The following is a 21,967-nucleotide window of genomic DNA, read 5'->3' as shown; positions in this document are numbered from 1 at the left end:
AAGGAATGCGAGCGCTAACACTTAGGAGGAAGACCAAAAAGGAACTATCGCGGAGAGAAGGAACTAGGAAGGGCCAAAAGGTAGCAACGCCCTAAGCAGGCCGGAATGATAGGACACGAGCCGACCATCTGTCACCGATACCGTCCCACCTCACATAGTCGCTGAGATGCAAGTGATGAAGGAGCGGATGGATTGTATGATGAACGCCCTCAGAGGACGGGTGTTTAGCAATTTTGATGACCTGGTCCAGCGAACTGACTCGCCATTCACAGCGTCCGTCAGTTTATTCCCCCTTCCACTGAAGTTTCGCATGCCGTAGGTAGAAATTTACGAAGGGTCTAAGGACCCCTTAGATCACTAGGAGTCTTTCAAGACCCTGATGTACCTTCAAGAGGTGTCGGATGCAATCATGTGCAGAGCCTTCCCCACCACGTTGAAGGGACCCGCAAGGATCTGGTTCAGTAGGCTGACGCCTAACTCTATTGGTACTTTTAAGGAGTTAAGCGCCCAATTCGTCTCACACTTCATCGGGGGGCACAGGTATAAGAAATCCACTGCATGCCTAATGAACATTAAGCAGCGGGAAGACAAGTCGTTAAGGTCTTACATAACTCGCTTTAACAAGGAGGTCCTCTCGATCGACAAAGCAGATGACAAGATACTCGTGGCGGTGTTCACCAATGGGTTGCGGAAGGGTAAGTTCCTATTTTCTCTATATAAGAACGACCCGAAGACCATGTCAGAGGTGCTTTACAAGGCGACCCAGTACATGAACGCGGAAGATGCACTACTAGCCTGAGAAGAGAAGCCTAAGAAAAGGGAAAGACAAGAAGATGTACGGTCGGACAGGGGGCGAAAGATGGCTAGAACTGGAGAACGACGGGAGGACCAACGCTTCAAACCACCCGTGGGGAAGTTCACGAGCTTCACCTCGCTGACTACCTCAACCAACCTAGTGCTGATGCAAATTAAGGACGAAAGAGCCCTGACTTTTTCCGGCAAGCTGAAGGGAAATCCTAATAAGAGGTCAAGGGACAAATATTGCCGCTTCTACAGTGATCACGGCCATGACACAGCTGATTGCTACAAATTGAAGCAACAAATAGAAGCTCTTATTAGGCAAGAAAGGCTATAGAGGTTCGTCAGTAAGAAAAAAACAGACCCACCGTAGGAACAGGTTCCCCGATAGGAGAACGAGCACCCTAGACCACCCATAGGAGATATAAGAATGTCGTAGGAGGTACCACGACTACTGGGTCGTCAAAAAAGGCTCATAAGACTTACCTCGGGATGGTTCAAAACATCTAGCTGACAGGTTCCGTGCCCAAGATAGCGTGGATAGACAACCCCCTCATCGAATTTTCGGAAGAAGATGCACGACATCTTTACCACCCACATGACGACGCACTCGTCGTTAGCATACAAGCAAGAGACTATAATATGCACCGGGTTTTGGTTGACAACGGCAGCTTGGCTGACATCCTCTACTACCTCGTATTTCAGCAGATGGGGATTGGTAGGGAGCGACTGTGTCACGCCCCAAACCCCAAAGGGTTCAAAGCGTGAGAAAGACATCTTAAGTACCTGTAAATTTTTACTTTTTGACAATTCAATCCACATAAATCCTATCAAGTATCAACATCAAGAATTATCTTAATAATTCCCTTGAATATACTCTCAAAGTAGGTCAGAGTTCTAAGCATTAATTACAAAGACCACTGGCCACAAAAAGAATAGAGGTCTGAATAATAATTACATATCAACAGCTTGTCCCATCAGTGGGAAATATAGTCACAACCACTATATTATACAAAAGAATGAGTCAAGCCTATTCTAAAATGTACATCATCAAATAACTCCATTACAAAAGTTCAGCCTTCATCAGTAGTTTGTCTAACTACTATTAGCCACCAAAAGTTGTCTCAAAATATTGTTGCCTACTCTGAAAAGTTTATAAAAATAATGGGATGAGACAGGGCCTAGTAAATAGCACAATTAATGGGGGTGGGGGAAATGCAAGTTCCAACTTCAATAATAATAATATGACAAGAATGGTTAAATAATGAAATACCAAATTTATCTAAGTAACTACCTTGAAACAATATACTATAATCTGTGAGCACTAACAATATAAATTCCAAAGCCATAATATCTAACATAAGACAAATTATCACAATAATATACCACACTACCACATAGACCAGTCAGGGGATCCACTCATTCACAATTGACATGATATTGTCCTCTCTGGTATGCAGACTCTTGGCCCCATGGACAGCAGCCTCGCCCATACCCTCAATGTTTTTCTCTCTCCCCTTGGGCAGCAGAGAAAGCGCGTCAAATAGGACCTCTCTTGCATGTGGTCTTTTGGCCCCATAGACAGCAGCCTCATCCACACACAATCAAGGAACCTCTTCCCTCCCATGGACAGCAGGGAAGAACGCGTCATCCAAAATGAAAGGGCACTAACCTAGATTTGATTCCGTTGTCACAAAAACTACGAAAACCAAATCGGGTGATCACCGGGAAATCACACATGGCATGGTGTTAAAATTACATAATGCTTACAAGTTACATTACTTTGAAACACATAGTTTATATCCAAGAAGTTTCAGAAAAACCTTAAATAATCTACTTCCACAAAGTTTGTAAGGTTTTCAACTTCATTCTTGCCAAAAAGATTTTCTATCAATTTTTCAAGTACTAAGACAAGATAAGCATCTTTAAATTTTCTATTATACCATAGAATCCATAATTTCCTTATCAAAGATTAAATAAAAGATGCTCATTTTTCCATATGAACAATTCATGCATTTCCCCAAATGCAATACCAAATATGATGCATTTTTATATATAATAATATGTAATAGGGTCACAACACGACAATTTCAAGAAAACATATATCCATATATAATTTTCCAAAATGTGTTTGACCCAAAAACATCGTTTGTGAAATATGGTAATTTTTCAAAAATATCCCATTAAGATGCTACTTACCTTGCAACCACAAAAGCCTAACTCTCCAACCTCCAAGGATACTAGCTAGAACCTAAACAATATCAAGTAAACCTATCACAATAAGTATAAAACTTGAAATTGTATCTAACCAAAATTTAGGATTTGCCAAATAAACACTTAATTAGCCAAGCCTACTATTTAACCTCATCAAAAATAATATATACCATTCCCAAGGTTTCTCAACAAATTTATTCACAAGGTATCAACTCCAATTTATAAAGTTAACCCATTTCATAATATCTCCAACATTATGACTAGTTTCCATAAGATTTACACTACATCATTAAGAGACCCATGAAAGCAAAAATCAACATATCCTCCAAGACAAGAAATTTAGAATTTCACTAACTCCAAATAAACCCAATGACAATGGCAAAATTAAATTTACCCACCATCATGCATTATATCTTAAAACCCCTAAATTTTTCCACCATACATAAACCTTGAATAGCCATTTTAGCACAAAATATATATATACCCACTCATCAAAAATTCCACCAATACAAAACCCATACATAAAAACACATAAATATCACTTCCAATGCACATAAATCACATGGGTATCATTATCAAAGCTTAGATAAAAATATCCTCAAGCAAAAGTGTAAAATCCACCAAAAGATTAGAAATTTTTACCTCAAATAAAATGATGAAGATGCTTATGGGTTCCTAAGAATTTTTCCAGTGATCTTGCCGAAAAGTGATGGTGAAAATGGTGGTGATGGTGGTGTAGTAGTACTGGTGAGAGAGTAAAAGAGTAGAGAGGAGTGTATGAGAGAAAACAAAAAAAATGAAAGGAAAGAATAGAGTGAGCCGGCCAAGAGAGTAAGAGATAAGAGAAAAATTGAGTGGTGGGGAGTGGGGTTAGGTGGGGCACGTAGGAACCCAAAAATTTGACTTCTCCCCCTTTTTTTAAAAAAAAAAAAAAAAAAAGTTGACAGGGACGTGACAGACTGGTTCCAACAAACGCCTCGCTCGTTGGTTTTGGAGGAATGAGGGTATTCCCCCTTGGTACCGTCACTTTGGATGTAATAGTGGGCGACTATCCCCAGCAGATCACTAAGAGTGTAACGTTCCTCGTGGTCGACTGCTCGTTCACTTACAACACCATCATAGGATGGCCTACCCTCAATTCGTGGAAAGCTATAACCTCAACCTACCATTTGATGATCAAATTCCCTACTAACTGTGGAGTAGAGGAGTTGCGAAGAGATCAGGTGGCTGTGCACGAGTGTTACATAGCTATGATGGAAATGGATGATCCCCTCTAGGCCATGAGCATAGAAGAACATCGAACAATGATGGAGCCCGTTGAAAGACTCGAAGATATACTTCTTGACGATTCCCGACCAGAACGAACAACCAAGATCGGCACCCTTGCAAACCCGACGATCCGCCAAGCGCTTGCAACTTTCCTCAAGAAAACCGGGACATATTCACTTGGAGCCATGAAGACATGTCAGGAATCGACCCGTCAGTTATGATGCATAAGTTGAATATGTCACCTTCCTTTCCACCCGTTCGTCAGAAGAAGCGAGTGTTCGCCTAAGAGAGAGACTGGGCTATTTACTACAAGAAAGAGGCAGGTTTCATTAGGGAAGTTTATTACCCCTACTAGTTGGCAAACATTGTGATGGTCAAGAAGAGCAATGAAAAATGGAGGATGTGCGTAGACTTCACGGACCTGAACAAAGCATGCCTCAAAGATAGCTACCCCTTTTCACGGGTTGACCTCCTAATAGACTCTACGGCTTAACACTAGCTGCTATGCTTCATGGACACATTCTCAAGATACAACCAGGTCCAAATGGACGAAGCTGATCAGGAGAAGACTTCGTTCATAACTAGCTAGGGCCTTTTTTGTTACAAGGTCATGTCATTTGGTTTAAAAAATGTGGGCACAACATATCAGAGGCTCATGAACAAGATGTTCGCATAGCGGATTGGGAGAAATGTTCAGGTCTATGTCGACGACATGCTAGTGAAAAGCCGAAGGGAAGACGATCACTTGGAAGATCTTTGGGAAACCTTCGACACTCTTCGTTCCTACCACATAAAGCTTAATCCAAGCAAGTGTGCCTTCGAAGTGACGGTGAGAAAATTCTTAGGATACATGGTGTCCTAGAGAGGTATTGAGGCTAACTTGGACAAGATCTGGGCTATAATAGAAATGGCGCCTCCGAAAAACGTAAAAGAAGTACAAAGCCTTAACGGCAAGATTGCAGCGCTTAATAGATTTGTATCCAGAGCGACAGATAAGTGTCTACCGTTCTTCCACACGCTGAAGAGGTCTTTTGAGTGGACGGCCGAATGTTAGCAGGCATTCGAAGACCTGAAGGCCTACCTCTCTTCCCCACCGTTGCTGAGTCCTTCATAACCGGGAGAAGAGTTGTTCCTCTATTTGGCTGTCTCCCCGGCCGCTTTCAGTGCAGCCTTAGTCAAAGAAGATGACAAGGTGCAAAAGCCCGTATACTACGCCAGCCAGGTGCTTCATGGTGCAAAAGAAAGGTACCCTCCAACGGAAAAGCTCGCCTTCGCTCTAGTCACAGCCGCCCATAAGCTTAAGCCATACTTCCAAGCCCATACGGTTATCGTCCTAACTGACAAGCCCTCACGGCGAGCGATAAGCAGTCCTAAAGCTGATGGACGTATAGCGCTGTGGGCAATAGAGTTGAGTGAATTCGACATACAATATCGCCCACGTACTGCCATCAAGGGACAGGTGGTCGCTGACTTCATTGCGGAATTCACTAATGCGGAAGGCCAGGGGGCAAGATATCCCTAATGAAATGTATACACGGACGGATCGTCCAATAGACAAGCTGGTGGAGCAGGGGTCGTACTTCAATCTCCAGAGGGTGACGAGATAGAATGCATGGTCCGTCTCGACTTCTCTACAACTAACAACGAAGCGAAGTACGAAGCCCTAATAGCAGGACTAGATCTCGCCAAAGCAGTAAGGGCTGGGAATATGGTTGTCCATTGCGACTCCTAACTCGTCACAAACCAAGTGAACGATGATTATGAATGTAAGGGCGAAAAGATGAAGAAGTACTTGGAGCAAGCAAAGAGAAGGATAAACGAGTTGCAGGCCAAGATTGTTCAAATTCCAAGTGGAGAGAACGAGCAAGCTGACCGTCTTGCCAAGGCCGCATCGGCAGAATACATGATCACCCCCGACAAGGTACTCTCCTTTATTCAGCTTTCACCACAAATAGATGTCGTCGATGTGCAGGAGATAGGTTCCGAAAGTAATTGGACCACCCCTTTAGTTTCTTACTTGAAAGACGGCACGCTGCCTGACGAGAAAGAAGCCGCAAGAAAGCTAAAGGTTCAGGTGACGCCATTCATCTTGATAAAGGACATCTTGTATAAGAGGGGTTTCTCCGACCGTACCTGAGATGTTTAGGCCTCGAAGAAACAGATTACGTCATGAGAGAAGTGCATAAGGGGATCTACGACAACCACTTAGGGTCACGGTCGTTGGTGCATAAATTGATTCGGGCTGGATATTACTGGCCGGCTATGCAAAAGGACGCCTAGATTTATGTCAAAGCTTGCGACAAATGCCAAAGATTCAGCAACATCATCAGATAGTCGACGGAAGAGCTGACCCCAATAACAGCCCCGTGGCCATTCGCCCAATGGGGACTGGACATCATGGGCCCATTCTTGATAACAATAAGACAGCTGAAGTTCCTAATAGTCGGCATAGACTATTTCACCAAATGGGTAGAAGCTGAAGTCCTAGCCACAATCACTGAGAAGAATGTATGGAGCTTTGTTTGGATGAACATCATTTACAGGCACAGAATCCCTAGGGTCTTGATCTTAGACAACGGGAAGCAATTTGACAATGACTCCTTCAGAGACTTTTGCTTACAGTTAGGGATCAAGAACCACTACTCCTCCCCTGCCCATCCTCAAGCCAAAGGACAGGTGGAAGTCACGAACCGATCCTTGCTTTGAATCATCAAGACTCGGCTCGAGGGGGCAAAGGGCGTATGGCCAGAGGAGTTGCCCAGCGTACTATGGGCGTACAAGACGACGATTAGAACCCCTACAGGAGAAACTCCGTTTCGACTGGCATACGGAAGTGAGACGGTCATCCCAGCTGAGATCGGTCTCGCGAGCTACAGGATGGACAATCACGACGAGGGGAGGAACGACAAAGCCATACGTCTACAGCTTAATCTAGTTGACGAGGTCAGGGCAACAACAAAACAAAGGCTCGTGCGATACCAGGACCTCATGGCCAAACACTACAACTCCCAAGTCAAACACCGAGACTTCAAAGTTGGAGACCTCGTCTTGAGGAAAGTGATGGGCGCCGCCAGAGACCCCACACAAGGAAAGCTTGGCCCAAACTGGGAAGGACTCTACAGAATCACATCATGGCTAAGGAAATGCACCTACCACTTGGAGACTCTTGACGGGCAGAAGCTATGCCATCCGTGGAACGCCGAGCATCTTAGGAAATACTACCAGTAGAAGACAACATAAAGAACGCTACTCCTTATTACTTGTTTATTTCTTTTTGTCATTTATCTTAGTTTACTTTTACCTACAACACTTTTTAAGCCAAGGGGCTGAATTTTATTCTTTTTGGAACAATTTTCTACTTATGTATGCATCCATCACAATAAGAGGAGTTATTAAGAAATAATCCACGTGCATGTTTGCCCCTACACAGCTACATCTATAACTCAACACAGTAGAAGAGCCTAAGTCCACAAAGTGAACGGGCCTATTGCCAAGTCTACAAAATAGACGAGTTTACTATAAATCCAACAAACTTGACCAAAGTCTACAGAGCAAACCAGCCTAAGTCCACAAAGTGGACAGGCATATTGCCAAGTCTACGTAGTAGACGAGCCTAAGTTCACAAAGTGGACGAGATTATTATTAAGTCCACAAAGTAGACAAGATTGTTACTAAGTCCACAAAGTGGACAACCCCACAAAAGTGGACGAAATTATTATTAAGTTCACAAAGTGGACGACCCCACAAAGTGGACGGGTTCATTACTAAATCTACAAAGTGGGCGACCTTATTACAAAGTCCACCAAGTGGATGGGTTTATTAAGTCCGAAAAGTAGACAGGTTCAATATAAAATCCGCTAAGTGGATGAGTTCATTATGAAACCTATAAAATGAATGAATTTATTACCAAGTCCACAAAGTGGACGAGTGTATGACTCATTCCACAAGTGGACGAGTCCATCAAGTAAAAGCAAGTTGACGCTATTATCCACAAATGGACGGATTCATTCACCAATCCACAAAAGGGACGCATTCAAAGAGGAAGATGGTTTGAAACTGTTAAAAAAGACGAGTCTAAAGAAACCTTAAGTGGACGGATTTGCCTTAAATTACTTACTATAAATGTATCCTAACATGCATACAAATACAAAGGATAGTCACACATGCCAAATAAAAAGTAATGCATATATACTAAAAGTGATGGGCGTAAAACACTACAAAGTGATGTTTTTACAAGCAAAAGCCCAAAAACAAACGGGCATTAAACATCGTCTGAAATTAGCTTACATTTATAATAAAGAAGGAAAAAAGCTTAAATTCATGAAGCCGGGGGGTCTTGAGGCTTTTCATCAGCCTTTGGATGGAGGGCTTGGATGCCTGGAGCGGAAGGATCTACAGTATTAGGGTCTTCAGCTTGAGGATTAGCTGACGGAGTTAAGAAGATGGGCTGGTCCACGGCAGGTTGGGCAAGGACGATGCTATCATCTTTTGGGCCTGCCTTGAACTTGGTAGCATCGTCACTTTCCTCAAAGATAGTATCGCCCACAAGAGTCGACAGTAGAGGCTCGTCCATAGTGACTTTGGATAAATCCAAGTTAGGGTAAACGGACCTGACCTGCTTTAGGCAGTCCTCAAACTCGTCACCGTAGTATACGACACAAGCATCTATGAAGGGCTATAAAGCCTTAAACTCTGCCACAGCGTCGCTCCTGGCCATTTCCACCTGGCTTAAAAGAGCTTTCAACTCCTTTTCTGCCGTCACTTTGGCTTTTTATTCTTGTTTCTTCTAACAACCCTCCTCCTCCAACTGTTCCTTTAGCGCCTTCACCTCCTTATTAAGAGTACGAGCAGCTTCCTTATATTGCTCCTGCCCATTGGTCAGGTTCTTGATGCGCTGATGCAGACGGGTGATCACTCCCTCTTTAGCGACGCCCCTATCCTGCAAAGCCTTCATACGAACTAGAGCCTATAATGACAAAAAACGACATCAACTTATTGAACCCCAGCTAGTGTTGGAATAAAGAAAGAAACATACTCGAGTAAGGTCAAAAAGGCTTGATGCCCCTAGCTCCTCCGTCGCTTGCTCAACACAAGGATCTATCTCTTCACTTTTTAGGATGGACTCCATTACCTCCACAGCGTAGTCCTCGTGGGTGAGAAGGCGACGGTCGGGTCCCTGAATGACGGGGCCTGATGTTGTCATCAGCCCTTTACCTGCCCCATGGCCAGACTTAGGAAGCAACGGCTTCTTAGGGGGTTTATCTCCAGGTGGCAGCCTTCTTCCAGGACAAATGTTCTTCTCGTCGACCTTCCTTTTAGTGGCCGCCTTCCCGACGGCCTTTGGGGCTGACGAGGACGTCCCCTCTCCCTTTATCTTTTTCTCTTATTCCTTCCTCTTAGCGGCAACTGCCCACACCAACGCTCTTTGCCACGCTGCCTCCATTTCTGCAAAAGATGGGAGACAAGAATAAGAACAAGAGAAACGACGAAAACAAAGAGACGGGAGAAATTAAGGGACGCTTACGTCGACGGGAATAGGCGTTTAACTTACAGAGCCTCCAGCGTCAGCTCCGGACCTCTGTAGTAAAGATGTAAAGTGTCGAGTGTAATCAGGTCTCGACACTTCCACTAGTCCAACAGGATTGCTGTTACTCGACGGATAAAGTCTTCTTGTTAAGCTGTGATGTGTGGACGAAAACTAGCTGAAGAGAAAAGTAGACGGTGTTAGAAATTTACAATAAGTAGACTAAGTTGAAAAGCAGACGGGATTAACCTGATTCCTTGACATAAGCCCAAGTCTTGTCAAAACCATGGGGTATCGTCTCCCACTCCTCCTGACGGCACACCAAGTTCGTCCCTTTGACAAAAAAATACCTGCCCTTCCAATTCCTATTTGAATCAGGTATATCCGACACCAACTTTAGCTCTTTTTTCCTTATTGTGAAATGGTATATCCCTTGGGATGAGGAGATATGTTGGGGTCGATAGCACCAAAAGAACTCGTCAAGGGTTAGCTGATGGTTCTCGCCATTCAGACGACCCCACAAAATCTTAGCCCCAATGAATATCTTAGCCCCAATGAATATCTACCAAGTATTGGGGGCAATTTGGTTGATAGATAAACCCAAAAAATTAGCCAGCTGACGATGAAGTGCCATCAGTGGCAACCTCAAACCTACCATGAACATGGCGTTATACATGCCGACATTTGCAATCTGTCTTGAATAACATTTCTTGAACTCCCTAGGGAGACAGATTGGGATGTTGTCCAAAATTTGGTAACGGTCACGTAAAGTATTAAAGACATTGACTGACATCGTCGACAAGAATTCATTGACGATCCATTTCTTAGGTAGAATGAAAGGACGGTCATCTTCGAGACCTCCCGAAGTACTCTCTAAGACCTCCTTATCACCATTGTTCTCATCCCCGTCACTCACTCTTTCTTCCTCCTCACCAATACTTTCGCCCCCGTTACTTACTCTTTCCTCCTTCTTTTCGTCCTTACTACGTCCTCATCTTCCCTCACTTATTATGTCCTCATCTTCTCCTTTACAACTTCCTACTTCCTCGTCAGAAGATTGGGCTGACGTTTTCCTCTTTGAAGACCAGGAGAAGCCCTTCTCGGGCTCACGACCTAATTGGAAGACCTCGTTGTAACCCGCTCCCTTGTGGATTGACAATTGTTTACTCGTCGCTTCTCTAGGCATCCGACTACCCACAAGCGACGGTTTCATTCTAGGAGGCCTAAGATGACAGCCTCACAATGGAATTAATTAACTAGAAAAATGAAAGTAAAGGATGGAATCAAAGAAAAGAGAACTTACAAGTGAGCAATTCCTTGGAAAAAAGGATGGTCCTAAAAAGGCGATGGTAACGAAGATGACGCCAATAGAAGGCCGACGGGGAAAGGAGTTCGGAAAGCTACGGGCTCTTTCTCTCAAGATCAGCGAAGGATAAAATGTTGGAAGTGAGGGAAGAGTCGAAATATATCTATAGGCAAAGAATGCACGGAAGACGAAGCGACACGCTTGTCCAGAATTGGAACTAATCAGTTTGCGCCATGTGCTTAAGCATTTAATAAAGGCGGCTTGAGGCATCACACATGAATGACCTTTCTGACGACGTTAACTCCATAACCCGTCAGCTAAAACTGATGAGGTTATGGAGTAAGGGACAGCTGACAAGGATAATTTTGTAGATAAACCATGACGAAAGAAAAGGCAACAGACACAATAATCTTGTCGGCATTACTTATTACAGACGACTACATCATAGAGTCTACAGCTTTATACCGAGGCTGACGACCCTACTTTGGTGACGACGCCAAAAGCTGACGGGAACAAGCTGAAGAGAGTAAGCAAAACTCCGTCGTATCTAACATGACCTTACTTGATCTCCACGCATCCGTGTATAAGGAGTCATCTTGCGTTGCACGCTTAACCCTAATCAAGAAGACTCCTACAAGGAAAAGAAGTCTAGGAGATATTCAAAATCTAAGAGGTTCTCTCCTAGAAGGAAAGGACTTCTTGGCCAAGGCACGGATGTCAACCCTATACTACTATAAATACCCCCAAAACCCTCACAAATCAAGGTACGCATAATTCACCCCAGCTCTGGCACTCTAGAGTTGTGAATAAAAGAATTCTCTAACTTCACCGTCGGAGGGTATTTGGCCGGTACCACACTAGGACTTCTCTCAAGGTCTTTAGCTTTTGTGTTATGCAAGTTCTTTATCAAAGACACGTGAGGACCGTGTAGCTTACTGACGATTTTCGGCAGCATCACTTTCTACGACTTGAGGCAGCATCATCACTTTCTACAACTTGAGGCAGATGTATTTTGCAAAGTCTCAACCATTAAAAAATTTCTTTTAGTTAATTTTGATATAGGTGGAAATCGAACCTTAAATCTCTCATTTAATCATTAAATTACTAATTGAGTTAACTGTAACCTATCATTCATAGTGAAAGGAGAATACTACATACCTGATATGAAAGCATGCATGAATAATCAATGGCAAAATTAAGTTCACAAAAGGCTTACGATTATGGATATTTAAGGGCGAAAAAAAATAAATTAAAGAAAGGAAAGTCACTTGCGTCAATTTTAGAGAAGAGAGATTTTAAGCAGCGGAAAGCGAGGTCAAGTTTCGGCCTACAAAATAGAAGAAAGAAAGAGAGAAGAAAAAAAAAAAAAAACGCCTATGTTCGCTCCAATTAACACGCATGCAAAATAGTGCGCCAGCGAAATTGGGGTCTTAGAGCAACCACATCAGTTCTTTTAAAAATTTCCTCTATTTTACACAAAAAATCTACCTTTTCTATTTTACACTATCACTTTTACAAAATCTTCACATCAGTTCTTCTATTTTACCCATCTTTTAATTAAATAACAATACTTTCACAATTTTTTATTATTTTTCTTAACTAACAAACGCGCGCTCTCTCTCCTCTCATTTCTGATTTTTTTTCTCTCTCTCTTCTTTCTCATTTCTGATTCTTTCTCATTTATGATTTTTTTTTTCTCTCTCTCTTCTTTCTCATTTCTCATTCTTTTCTCTCTCGCTCTCTCTTTCTCTCCTTTCTCATTTCAGACTTTTTTTTTCTCTCTCTCTCTAGCTAGTTCGATTAACACTTCGATCCACTCGGATCCGAGCTCCGTTCTGCTCGGATCCGAGCTCCGATCTGCTCGGATCCGAGCTCCGATCCATGATTCACCAGCTCCGAGCTCGAATCCGCTCCAATCTGTCCGCTCCACGAGCTCCGATCTGCTCCGATCCGTCCGATCCGCTCCGATCCACCAGCTCCGATCCGCTCCGATCCACCAGCTCCGATCCGTGCCGATCCACCAACTCCGATCCGCGCTGATCCACCGGCTCTGATCCGAGCTCTGAGCTCCGATCCACCGGCTCCGATCCGCTCCGATTCACCGGCTCCGATCCGAGCTCCGAGCTCCGATCCACTAGCTCCGATCCGAGCTTCGAGTTCCGATCCACGATCCACCAGCTCGGAGCTCCGATCCACAAGGTCCGATCCACAGCCACGAGCTCCGATCCGAGCTCCGATCTACTATCTGTGTGTATCTCTTTTTTTTTTTTTTTTTGAGAAGTGTATAGCTGTGATGATTTCTGTGTGTTTGTTTGTGGGTGTGTTTGTGTGCATTTGAGGAAAACGAAGATGAGCAGTTAACTGGGTTGTTGAGCATGGATAGGAGAGAGAAAAAAAGGAGCCAATGGAAATTAATAAAAAAAGGGATAAACGAGCTACAGTAATTGTGTATATTTACACGTTACTGTAGCTCGGGATCAGTTTGCACAATTTTGCATCTTTTTACACTTACTGATGTGTGCTCAAAATGTGTAAATTTAAGCATTTTTTTTATTATACACACTTATACACCAACTGATGCAATTGCTCTTATTCTATGCGGCTGTGGCTGTCCTTTTATACAGGGCTGGTCAGGGAGAGTTCACTCATCCAAGACTAATTTGACTAAGAAAAAAAAAAGTCATTCTTCGCGGTATTAAGAATTTTTTCTAGTCCCATTATTAGAAAACTTAAATTATACAAAAATTTAATAAAAATAGAATATTAAGTTCTATAATTTACTTCTACTAACAAAATAAAAAATAAAAAAAAAAAAAAGGAATGACGAGAGATAGAGTGAGAACTAAAAATAGTATTATCTTTTTTCAGTTATTTAAACTTTTTTTTTAATCTTTTTTTTAAAGAGTTAAAGATTATGTTTGGAGGCTAAAATTATTTTTGCGAGAAATGTTATGCCTATAATATTTTTGTAATAATTCTTATGTGACAAGTTGTTGTTGATGGATAAAAAATTAATATTAATGGTGGCTTAGTTTAAAACCAATATAGCTTACTATCTAGGATTTTTTTGAATTGTTATAAAAATATTGTAGAGGTAGGATTATTCTATTTTCACTGAATTCAAATTCTTAAAATTTTCAAGTCAAGCTGGTCAATAAGTGGTCAAAAACTTTTTGTAAGTAGACAAAATAAATTAGTTTAAAATTAACTTGGCAAGTAAAGGGTGGTCCTGTGAGTCTGTGACCACCCTCACTTACAAATTGATCGAGCCGCCACTCATTCTATTGTTGAAACTGGAATTTTTTTAAAAAAGGCAGTGTCTATTACAAATGGTCCTTAACTATTACATACAATGATACAAAGTATACATAATTCGGTTTTTGGATTAAAAACATGTCTTGAAGTCATAATTTTAGTTCAAAAAATAATTTTTGTGTAATAACAAATACCCAAAAAAAATTCTGATTCAATATCCACTATTATTTTGCAAGAAGAAGCTATTCTGGTTTCTGGCACATGAAGTCTTTGAATTCTTCTGTAGTTATATCAACTTCTATGTTTTGGTAAAACGTACAACCCGGCATATGTGTGGCCTTTTTTATTTAAAGAGAGGGTCCTAATTTTAGGGTTGGGCATCTTGGAAAACTTTGTGGTGGTCTTGAGTGACCACAGATCCTAATATCCTATTGAAAAGTAATGATATTTGTTTACTTGGGGACAGCGGGTTTTGATTCATGGCTTGTTAGTGTGCCATGTAAAAGGCCTAATCCAACTTATCACCCGAACAATTATGACTTCCTTTTTTTTATATAAGATTCATTTAGAAAATTATTTACTAGACTATCCCAATTTTTGTTGTTGTTGTTGTTGTTGTTGTTGTTGTTGAGAAAGTTATAACAGATTCAATTGTATGATACAAACAACTTTCTGAAATAATATAAGCTATAGATCTTTTATTAACAGATTTTTTTTTTTTGTGTGGAGAAAGTTATAACAGATTCAATTGTATTATACAAACAAATTTCTGAAATAATACAAGCTAGATCTGTCTCCATTGTTTAGTATATATATGCAATAGAACATATCCAATTATAAAAAGAAAGAAATAAATTGATCAAGGATCAATGGAACCGCAGATCTTTCTCAGTGTCACCTCGAATCCCAAAAATCAAATTAAAACAACAACTCATAAACGTTAACTGGATCATGAATACAATTCTTTGAAGTGTATGAACACCAAGATGGCTTTGTTAGGCCCCATTGTCAAGCAAGTCCTTCCATAAGGGCACGTAGTCACTAGTCAGGCAGTTTAAAAGTATTGCTTATGGTTCCCTCCATTGTTACCCATCTCGCGGGACTCATTACTGGATGTGCCAAACTCGCTGCTCACAAATTCCTGGCTTGTCAGTGCCATCTTTCTGAACTTCTTCATGTCAGAATTATATGCGGTGGTGTCATAGTCTGAGCTTCCAGTAAAACTTGAGCCGGTGAAAATGGAGTTCTGGCTAGGCCTCATTCCCTCATTCAAGTCATCCAGCGATACATCTCCCTCCAATGCACGCACAATCTGCTTTCCATGATTATTACAATCGAGTCAAGAAGGGTAAACATTATTATTACTACTATTTATTTATTTTTGGATGAATGTGTTCCTACACATTAGAAACATTCATTAAAAATTTAAAGCATGTTAAAGAATGTATGTGCATGTGTTCTCTCTTATTCTGCAATAATTATCTTATGCATCATCTCTCTCACGCTGAATGTGCTCTATAGCCGTGTGTAAGACTCATACACTGTGAGAGCAAAGATGCATATATTGGATACATGATACCTTCTTTTAGTTCAACTTAAAGCCTCATAGTCATACCTGGCTCATTTTCGGGCGCTTTTTGGCAGAATGACGAATGCTGGCAGCGGCAGAGGCTACCATGCGTGCCATCTCATTAGGGTTGTAATTGTTCTCTAACTTTGGATCTACCAGTTCATCATATTTGCCTTCCTCCAAAGCACGAGTAAGGAGTGGTCGAGCCTGCAGTTTGTTACACATTTACAGAAAAACTCAATGCTAACAGGACAAACAGGGGAAAAACAGAGAACTTTTGGACTAACAATCTCAATGTAAACTACCAATACACAAAATTGACAAAGTATAAAGAAAGTATACAAACCCAGTCCACTAAGCTATCATCCATTGTGCTTGAAGGATCCACAGGTCGCCGCCCAGTTATTAATTCCAAGAGCATGACACCAAATGAGAAAACATCAGATTTATCTGATAACTTTCCACTAGAAGCATACTCTGGAGCCAAATACCTGCATTGCCACATAGAGAAGTTCTTTTATTGATAAACTCACATTCAGTTTTTACTCAATTTCAGACTCAATCATCTAAAAAGGGCCAAACTTAGGTATTAATGTCCTATGTCAAAGAAATTGTACCTAAGTTTTACCTATCTAATAAAAACTAATAACTTTGATGACAACATACCCAAATGTTCCCATGACACGTGTAGATACATGAGTGTTATTGTCAGAAGACAGCTTAGCCAATCCGAAATCAGCCACCTTAATAATAAGCATAAGCATCAGAAGCATCCTACATATAAAATGCTAGGGAAGTGAACAGTTCTACAAATTTTATCGGTGGAAATATTGTCTTGGGGCAAAAAACAGTTACCATGGCTTCAAAGTTGTCGTCAAGGAGAATGTTAGCTGCTTTGATATCCCGATGTATGATCCGAGGATGGCCTGCAAGCAATTTCAATGAACAAATGAGATGGCTATAATGCTTATTTTGGTTTTCCGTTTTTGTTTTTTAAAGCTAGATAAATCAGTGAAAATAAATTATCAGAACAACACTATGAGAGAGGCTGGGAATTTCTTACAATCTTCATGAAGGTATGCAAGCCCTTTGGCAGATCCTGTTGCAATACGAAGCCTAGTTGGCCAATCCATGATTGGACGATCCGTTCCTGCAACTAATAAATATCATGGAAGCCAAAGTTAGATAAATATATTACTAGGAAAATTAATAAGATTTCTATAAGTTCATAACAGATGTGATGTAGAATGGACCAAAATGCTGAATGCAAGCATAGAACTACTTACCATGGAGGTGATATTCCAAGGTCTTATTGGAAACAAATTCGTACACCAACATCCTCTGCCCACCAGCAATACAATATCCAACGAGTGACACAAGATGTCGATGATGAACACGGCTAATAATGTCAACCTCAGCCTGGAATTCTCTCTCTCCTTGTCCACTCCCTGACTTTAGACTCTTCACTGCAACTTCTTTTCCATTAGGCAACACACCCTTGTGCACATAACCAAACCCACCTTGACCCAACAACTTGTCCTGTGCAAAACCGCCTGTAGCAGCTGCTAGCTCCTCATAAGTGAAGGTGCTCTTGTTAAATCCAAGTGCAAGGTTTGGTGAGGGTGGTGGCAAGGGGGGTCTGTGTGGGCCAGAGTAAGCGGCGCTCATTTCTTCGCTACTGGTGGGGAGTGCAGGAGGAGGAGAATTCCAGGGAAGCCCAGGTGATGCTCCCATTCCGCCTGCTCCTGGGGATAGCCTCACAACATGGTCCGCTTGGGGAGTATTAATGTGCCAAGCAGGTTGACTATTGTAGTATTCATGAGTTGCACCTAGGCATCACAAATCATAGAATGGTTATCAACAACACAAACCAGTAATTGCTTAGCATGATGAGAAGAATCATAAATGGATTGCATGTAAGTTATTATGGATAAAAATTATCTATCTCAATTTTAGTATTTTACTTAATGTTCCACCAATTACAATTTTCTATGCATATATTTATTTATTTATTTTCATTTTAAAGTTTTGGTTATTTTATAATGAATTAAATAGAAGAAGAAGAATATATGAATATAATTGGTGGAGTATAAATTTGGATACTTAAAATCAGGAAGATGATTTTTAATTTTGAACTATATTTACAATCCTTTTCCCCTGACATTTAGTCTCTTGAATTCAATGATTCATAGTAAAATATTTTACAACATGGTTCCATAATTTCTTATGTGGAAGGCAATGTTGTACATTAGTTGCATGTAATTGATGTCTCATTGTTATTGGGTACCAAACACTTGTGGATTTCACATATTGTGAGACATTGATGGCATATAACTATTGCACAAGATATTACCTAGCTCCAAAGACAGGGAAATAAAGCGATTAATCAACTTCATTTTGCTGAGCCTGAGCTTCAATGGCCATTACAAAGCTCTCAAAAATCAAAATTGGAAGTCCCACAAAACATTTCCTAATAAACTTTCTTATATACAGAGATGAAAAGACAATCTTATTGTCAATAAGATCTAATTCAAATGTAATGTCTCTTTCCTTTGAAAAGTTAAGGTGGAGAATAAATAATGTGGATAATGCGTATGTATATTACTAAAAGCAAATTTTGTTGTAGGATTATGTTAGAAATAGCAAGGATTGATTCTCAATAAAAAAAAAAGGGTTAAAATACCAGAATTATGCACGACAAAATTTCTCTTTTGGATTCTCTTAGAAGCACAGAATAAGGTTAAGGATTTGGCATGCACCTTTATGCGAAGGATCTGAATAGTAGATCTGCATATGATCATGCTTTCTCCTCCTCTTCCTACGGCAGATGACACAAGTGATGATCAAAGCAATTAAAAATACGCCTACCCCAACTGATACTCCCACTATTATAGGTAGATTGCTGCTGACTGATGATGAAACGGACGACGATGTGGTATTTGAAGAAGGTGCTGATGGTGGTGAGAGTTTTGGCGTAGGTGGCGGTGGAGGTGATGATTTTCCGGGAGGAGGTGGTGAATGTGGCGGGGGAGGTGGCGATGTGGCACTGCCTGTTGGTGAAGGAGAGTTGTTTTTTGGAGGTGGTGGAGGGGGAGAGGCATTAGAAGAAGGCGGTGGAGAAGAGCCGGATGATGGTGATGGAGAAGATTCGGATGGTGGGGGAGGTGGGGGAGATTCTGAGGGTGGTGGTGATTCTGAGGGTGGTGACCCTGAGGGTGGTGAGGGTGGTGATGGTGAAGCTGATGGAGTAGGAGAAGAAGAATTATTTGATGATGAATCTGGTGGTGGAGCGGGTGGTGAAGGTGTAGAGCTTGGTGACGGAGCAGTAGACATAATTATAATTGGTTCATGAACTTTGATTTCCAGCCAAGATTTACGTCAAAGTATGTGCCGGAAACTCCACCACTCCGGCAACTGCTCGTCTCAAGAGAACCCTATATAAGATGCAAAGATGGACAGAGAGAAAAAGAGTTATGTATGGTAGAAATCAAATGTTCAATCAGCAATGAACAATGTGGAACATTTTCGCATTGTTGTTTATTGAATGTGGGGGGGTTCTATAAGTTCCTAGGATTTAGATTTTTACAGCCTATGATAACATTTCCCATTGAATTTCTTATTATATATATGATCACACTTCCTAGAGAGGGAAAAAAAAAACTTGTTTGCATTGAAAAAAGGTACCTGGTTGAAGATAGAAGCTGTTCTCAAAGGAAAGAGAAAGAAAATTTGTTCCATATTGAGAGTTCCATAATTGAAAGGAGATCCTGTCCTTCCCTCCCAATGATCTCCTACAAAGGAGGACCTTTCTCTCTCTCTCTCTCTCTCTAAAGTTTATACCTATTGTTTTATCACCCCTAACTTAGTTTGAGTTTGTTATTCCTTTTACCAGTTCCTGGCATGGGTTTTGCATATACTTCTTATTGATCCTATGTGGACCTATAATATAGGGAACAGATATTAACTTCAAATATAAACACTCCAAATTGTACGCTAGTCTTCACACCTGTAACAAATACAGCCTCAGGCACAAACAAATAAAAGCTGCTACGTTTCTATCCCAAAAGGTACGAATCTACATCGAGTTGCAGAGGGAAATAAAGCTGCATGCAATTATTTGTGTGACATATACATCTCAGCAAGAATGTTGGCGGCTAAGAAATATAAAATATAATATATATGAAAAAACACCTTGTATTTGTAGGGTATACAAATCCTCTGTACCACTTTTTGTATTTTATTTTATGTTCCACCAATTATAATTTGCAATGTATTTGTTTAACTTTCTTTATAAAATAGCCAAAGTTTAAAATGAAAAAAAAAATGATAAATTGTAATTGGTTGAATAGAAAGTGGAATACAAAAAATGGTACAGAAAATTTGTATTCATAATTATAAGCCTAATTTGTTGTATTTAGTATTGGATAAATAATGATAGAGATGAATGACCGACTAGTTTTATTGATAAACAATAAGTTAATATTTAATTTTTTTTTTTATCTATTTGAAAGTCATGTATAAATTTAGATGTGGATAATAAATAAACAATAGACATGATTTTCTAATTTAGTGGAAGAAAATTCATGATTATTTAAGTTACAAATTGTTAACTAGTCTAACTTAGATGTCTATGACATCTTCAAAGTAGTTCATTTATCAAATTTGAAGATATTGGTTCCCTCAAAACAATTAATCAAAAATTGTATACATAACAATTAATATTAAAACTAGTTATGGACTAGCAAGTGGAACCCCTAGACCCACTCCTGAAGCATCACATCCAATAAGAAAGGGTTTAGAAAAATCTGGTAAAGCCAACACAGGGGAATTGGCTACTGCATCCTTAAGCTTGAGGAAGGCTGCTTGAGCTTGATCGTTTCACCGGAATGAATCATTCTTCAACAATGTAGTTAAAGGCTGAGCAATCTAGTCATAATCCTTAATAAACTTTCTATAATAGCCTGCTAAGCCAAGGAATCTCCTTAAGGCTACCTTGACACGCTGGTGGATAATTATTCTAAAAACTAATCTGTTATTAACAAACTCCTAACAGCACATGCTAATTAACACAGCCAATACAATGCATCTAATATCAATGCTAATCATAGTGCAACACTCTAGCTAGTATCTTAACATACTCCACCCCTTCAAAGCACTCTGCCCACAAGTGATTGTGAGTGTTATGTGGGTGTGTGATGAATCCCACACCAAGCATATATTGGGTTGATTTAAACTTTATTAACAACTATAAGAAGTTTCAATTGTGACAAGTAGTCATTTTAAGGTATAACGCAAATGTGGCTAGCTTTTTTTATTTGGTCTTTACATGTAAGTCCATGTAATAGGGTTCAGAGTTCAACAATGATGCTACTAGCCCAATTCACTACTCTGGCAAAGCCTTTGCCCCATTGTCCATTCCAGCCTCTAATGAGGCTCCCACTTCCCAAATGCCCAGGGTTTCAAGTTGCTCATGTTGCAGAATCATCAATTTTAAGTTTAAACTAGTTTTGGCTTGGCTTCTCCCATCTCATAAGCATAATAACTGGAACCCTTTTGCAACCTTGGTTCAGAACACAATAGGAGTATTCCACCACTAGTTGCTTCACTTTTTTGAACAATAAGAAATTGCGGATGAAACACTTTTTTCGAATCTTTGTGGTCAAAGCTTTCAAATACCAAATAAAAAGGTGCTTTATAGATGTCTTATTAGTAACTGCCAGCATTGCAAGCATTAGAGTATCCAATCCAGGCAATTAGAACCAAAGAAAGCATCATCTGCAAGAATGGTAATCCAGCTTCCCTCTCCTTTTCTTTTCTTTTTTGAGGAAACGGTTCATCATTTCTAAATAATAAATAATACTGGTTTGATTAAGATTTTTAGCTATTTCAAATATCCAAAAAAACGCATAGTTTCTCGAAAATATTTCCCCGCTGAAACAAACAGAACTTTGATTATCAAATTTTAACATGTTTCCAACATATTAAAGTAATGATAAATTTTAAATAAAAAATAAAAAACATTTGCGTGATA

General features: G+C 40.4%; 3 protein-coding genes across 3 annotated transcripts; 2 read left to right on the top strand and 1 right to left on the bottom strand.

Moving 5' to 3' along the window:
- The first annotated feature begins 379 nt into the window (after window positions 1-379).
- Window positions 380-799, top strand: LOC142625440 (uncharacterized). The gene has a single exon (XM_075799097.1). It carries the CDS (start codon window positions 380-382, stop codon window positions 797-799), a length of 420 nt encoding a protein of 139 aa, XP_075655212.1.
- Window positions 800-5,188: 4,389 nt separating this feature from the next.
- Window positions 5,189-5,803, top strand: LOC142625439 (uncharacterized). Its single transcript, XM_075799096.1, has 2 exons — window positions 5,189-5,330; window positions 5,451-5,803. The coding sequence occupies exons 1-2, from the start codon at window positions 5,189-5,191 to the stop codon at window positions 5,801-5,803; spliced, it is 495 nt and encodes a 164-aa protein (XP_075655211.1).
- Window positions 5,804-15,262: 9,459 nt separating this feature from the next.
- LOC142626235 (proline-rich receptor-like protein kinase PERK15) lies at window positions 15,263-19,269 on the bottom strand. Its single transcript, XM_075800033.1, has 8 exons — window positions 18,696-19,269; window positions 17,223-17,765; window positions 17,000-17,086; window positions 16,792-16,862; window positions 16,603-16,679; window positions 16,283-16,427; window positions 15,982-16,143; window positions 15,263-15,678 (listed from the first exon to the last, which is right to left on the bottom strand). Exons 1-8 carry the CDS (start codon window positions 19,267-19,269, stop codon window positions 15,421-15,423), a joined length of 1,917 nt encoding a protein of 638 aa, XP_075656148.1. The 3' UTR covers window positions 15,263-15,420.
- Window positions 19,270-21,967: the final 2,698 nt, after the last annotated feature.

The sequence above is a fragment of the Castanea sativa genome, chromosome 2 (genome assembly GCF_040712315.1).
Source record: "Castanea sativa cultivar Marrone di Chiusa Pesio chromosome 2, ASM4071231v1".
Lineage (NCBI taxonomy): Eukaryota > Viridiplantae > Streptophyta > Magnoliopsida > Fagales > Fagaceae > Castanea > Castanea sativa.
Note: the sequence above shows the minus strand (reverse complement) of the source record. Positions and strands in the feature narration are given on the sequence as shown.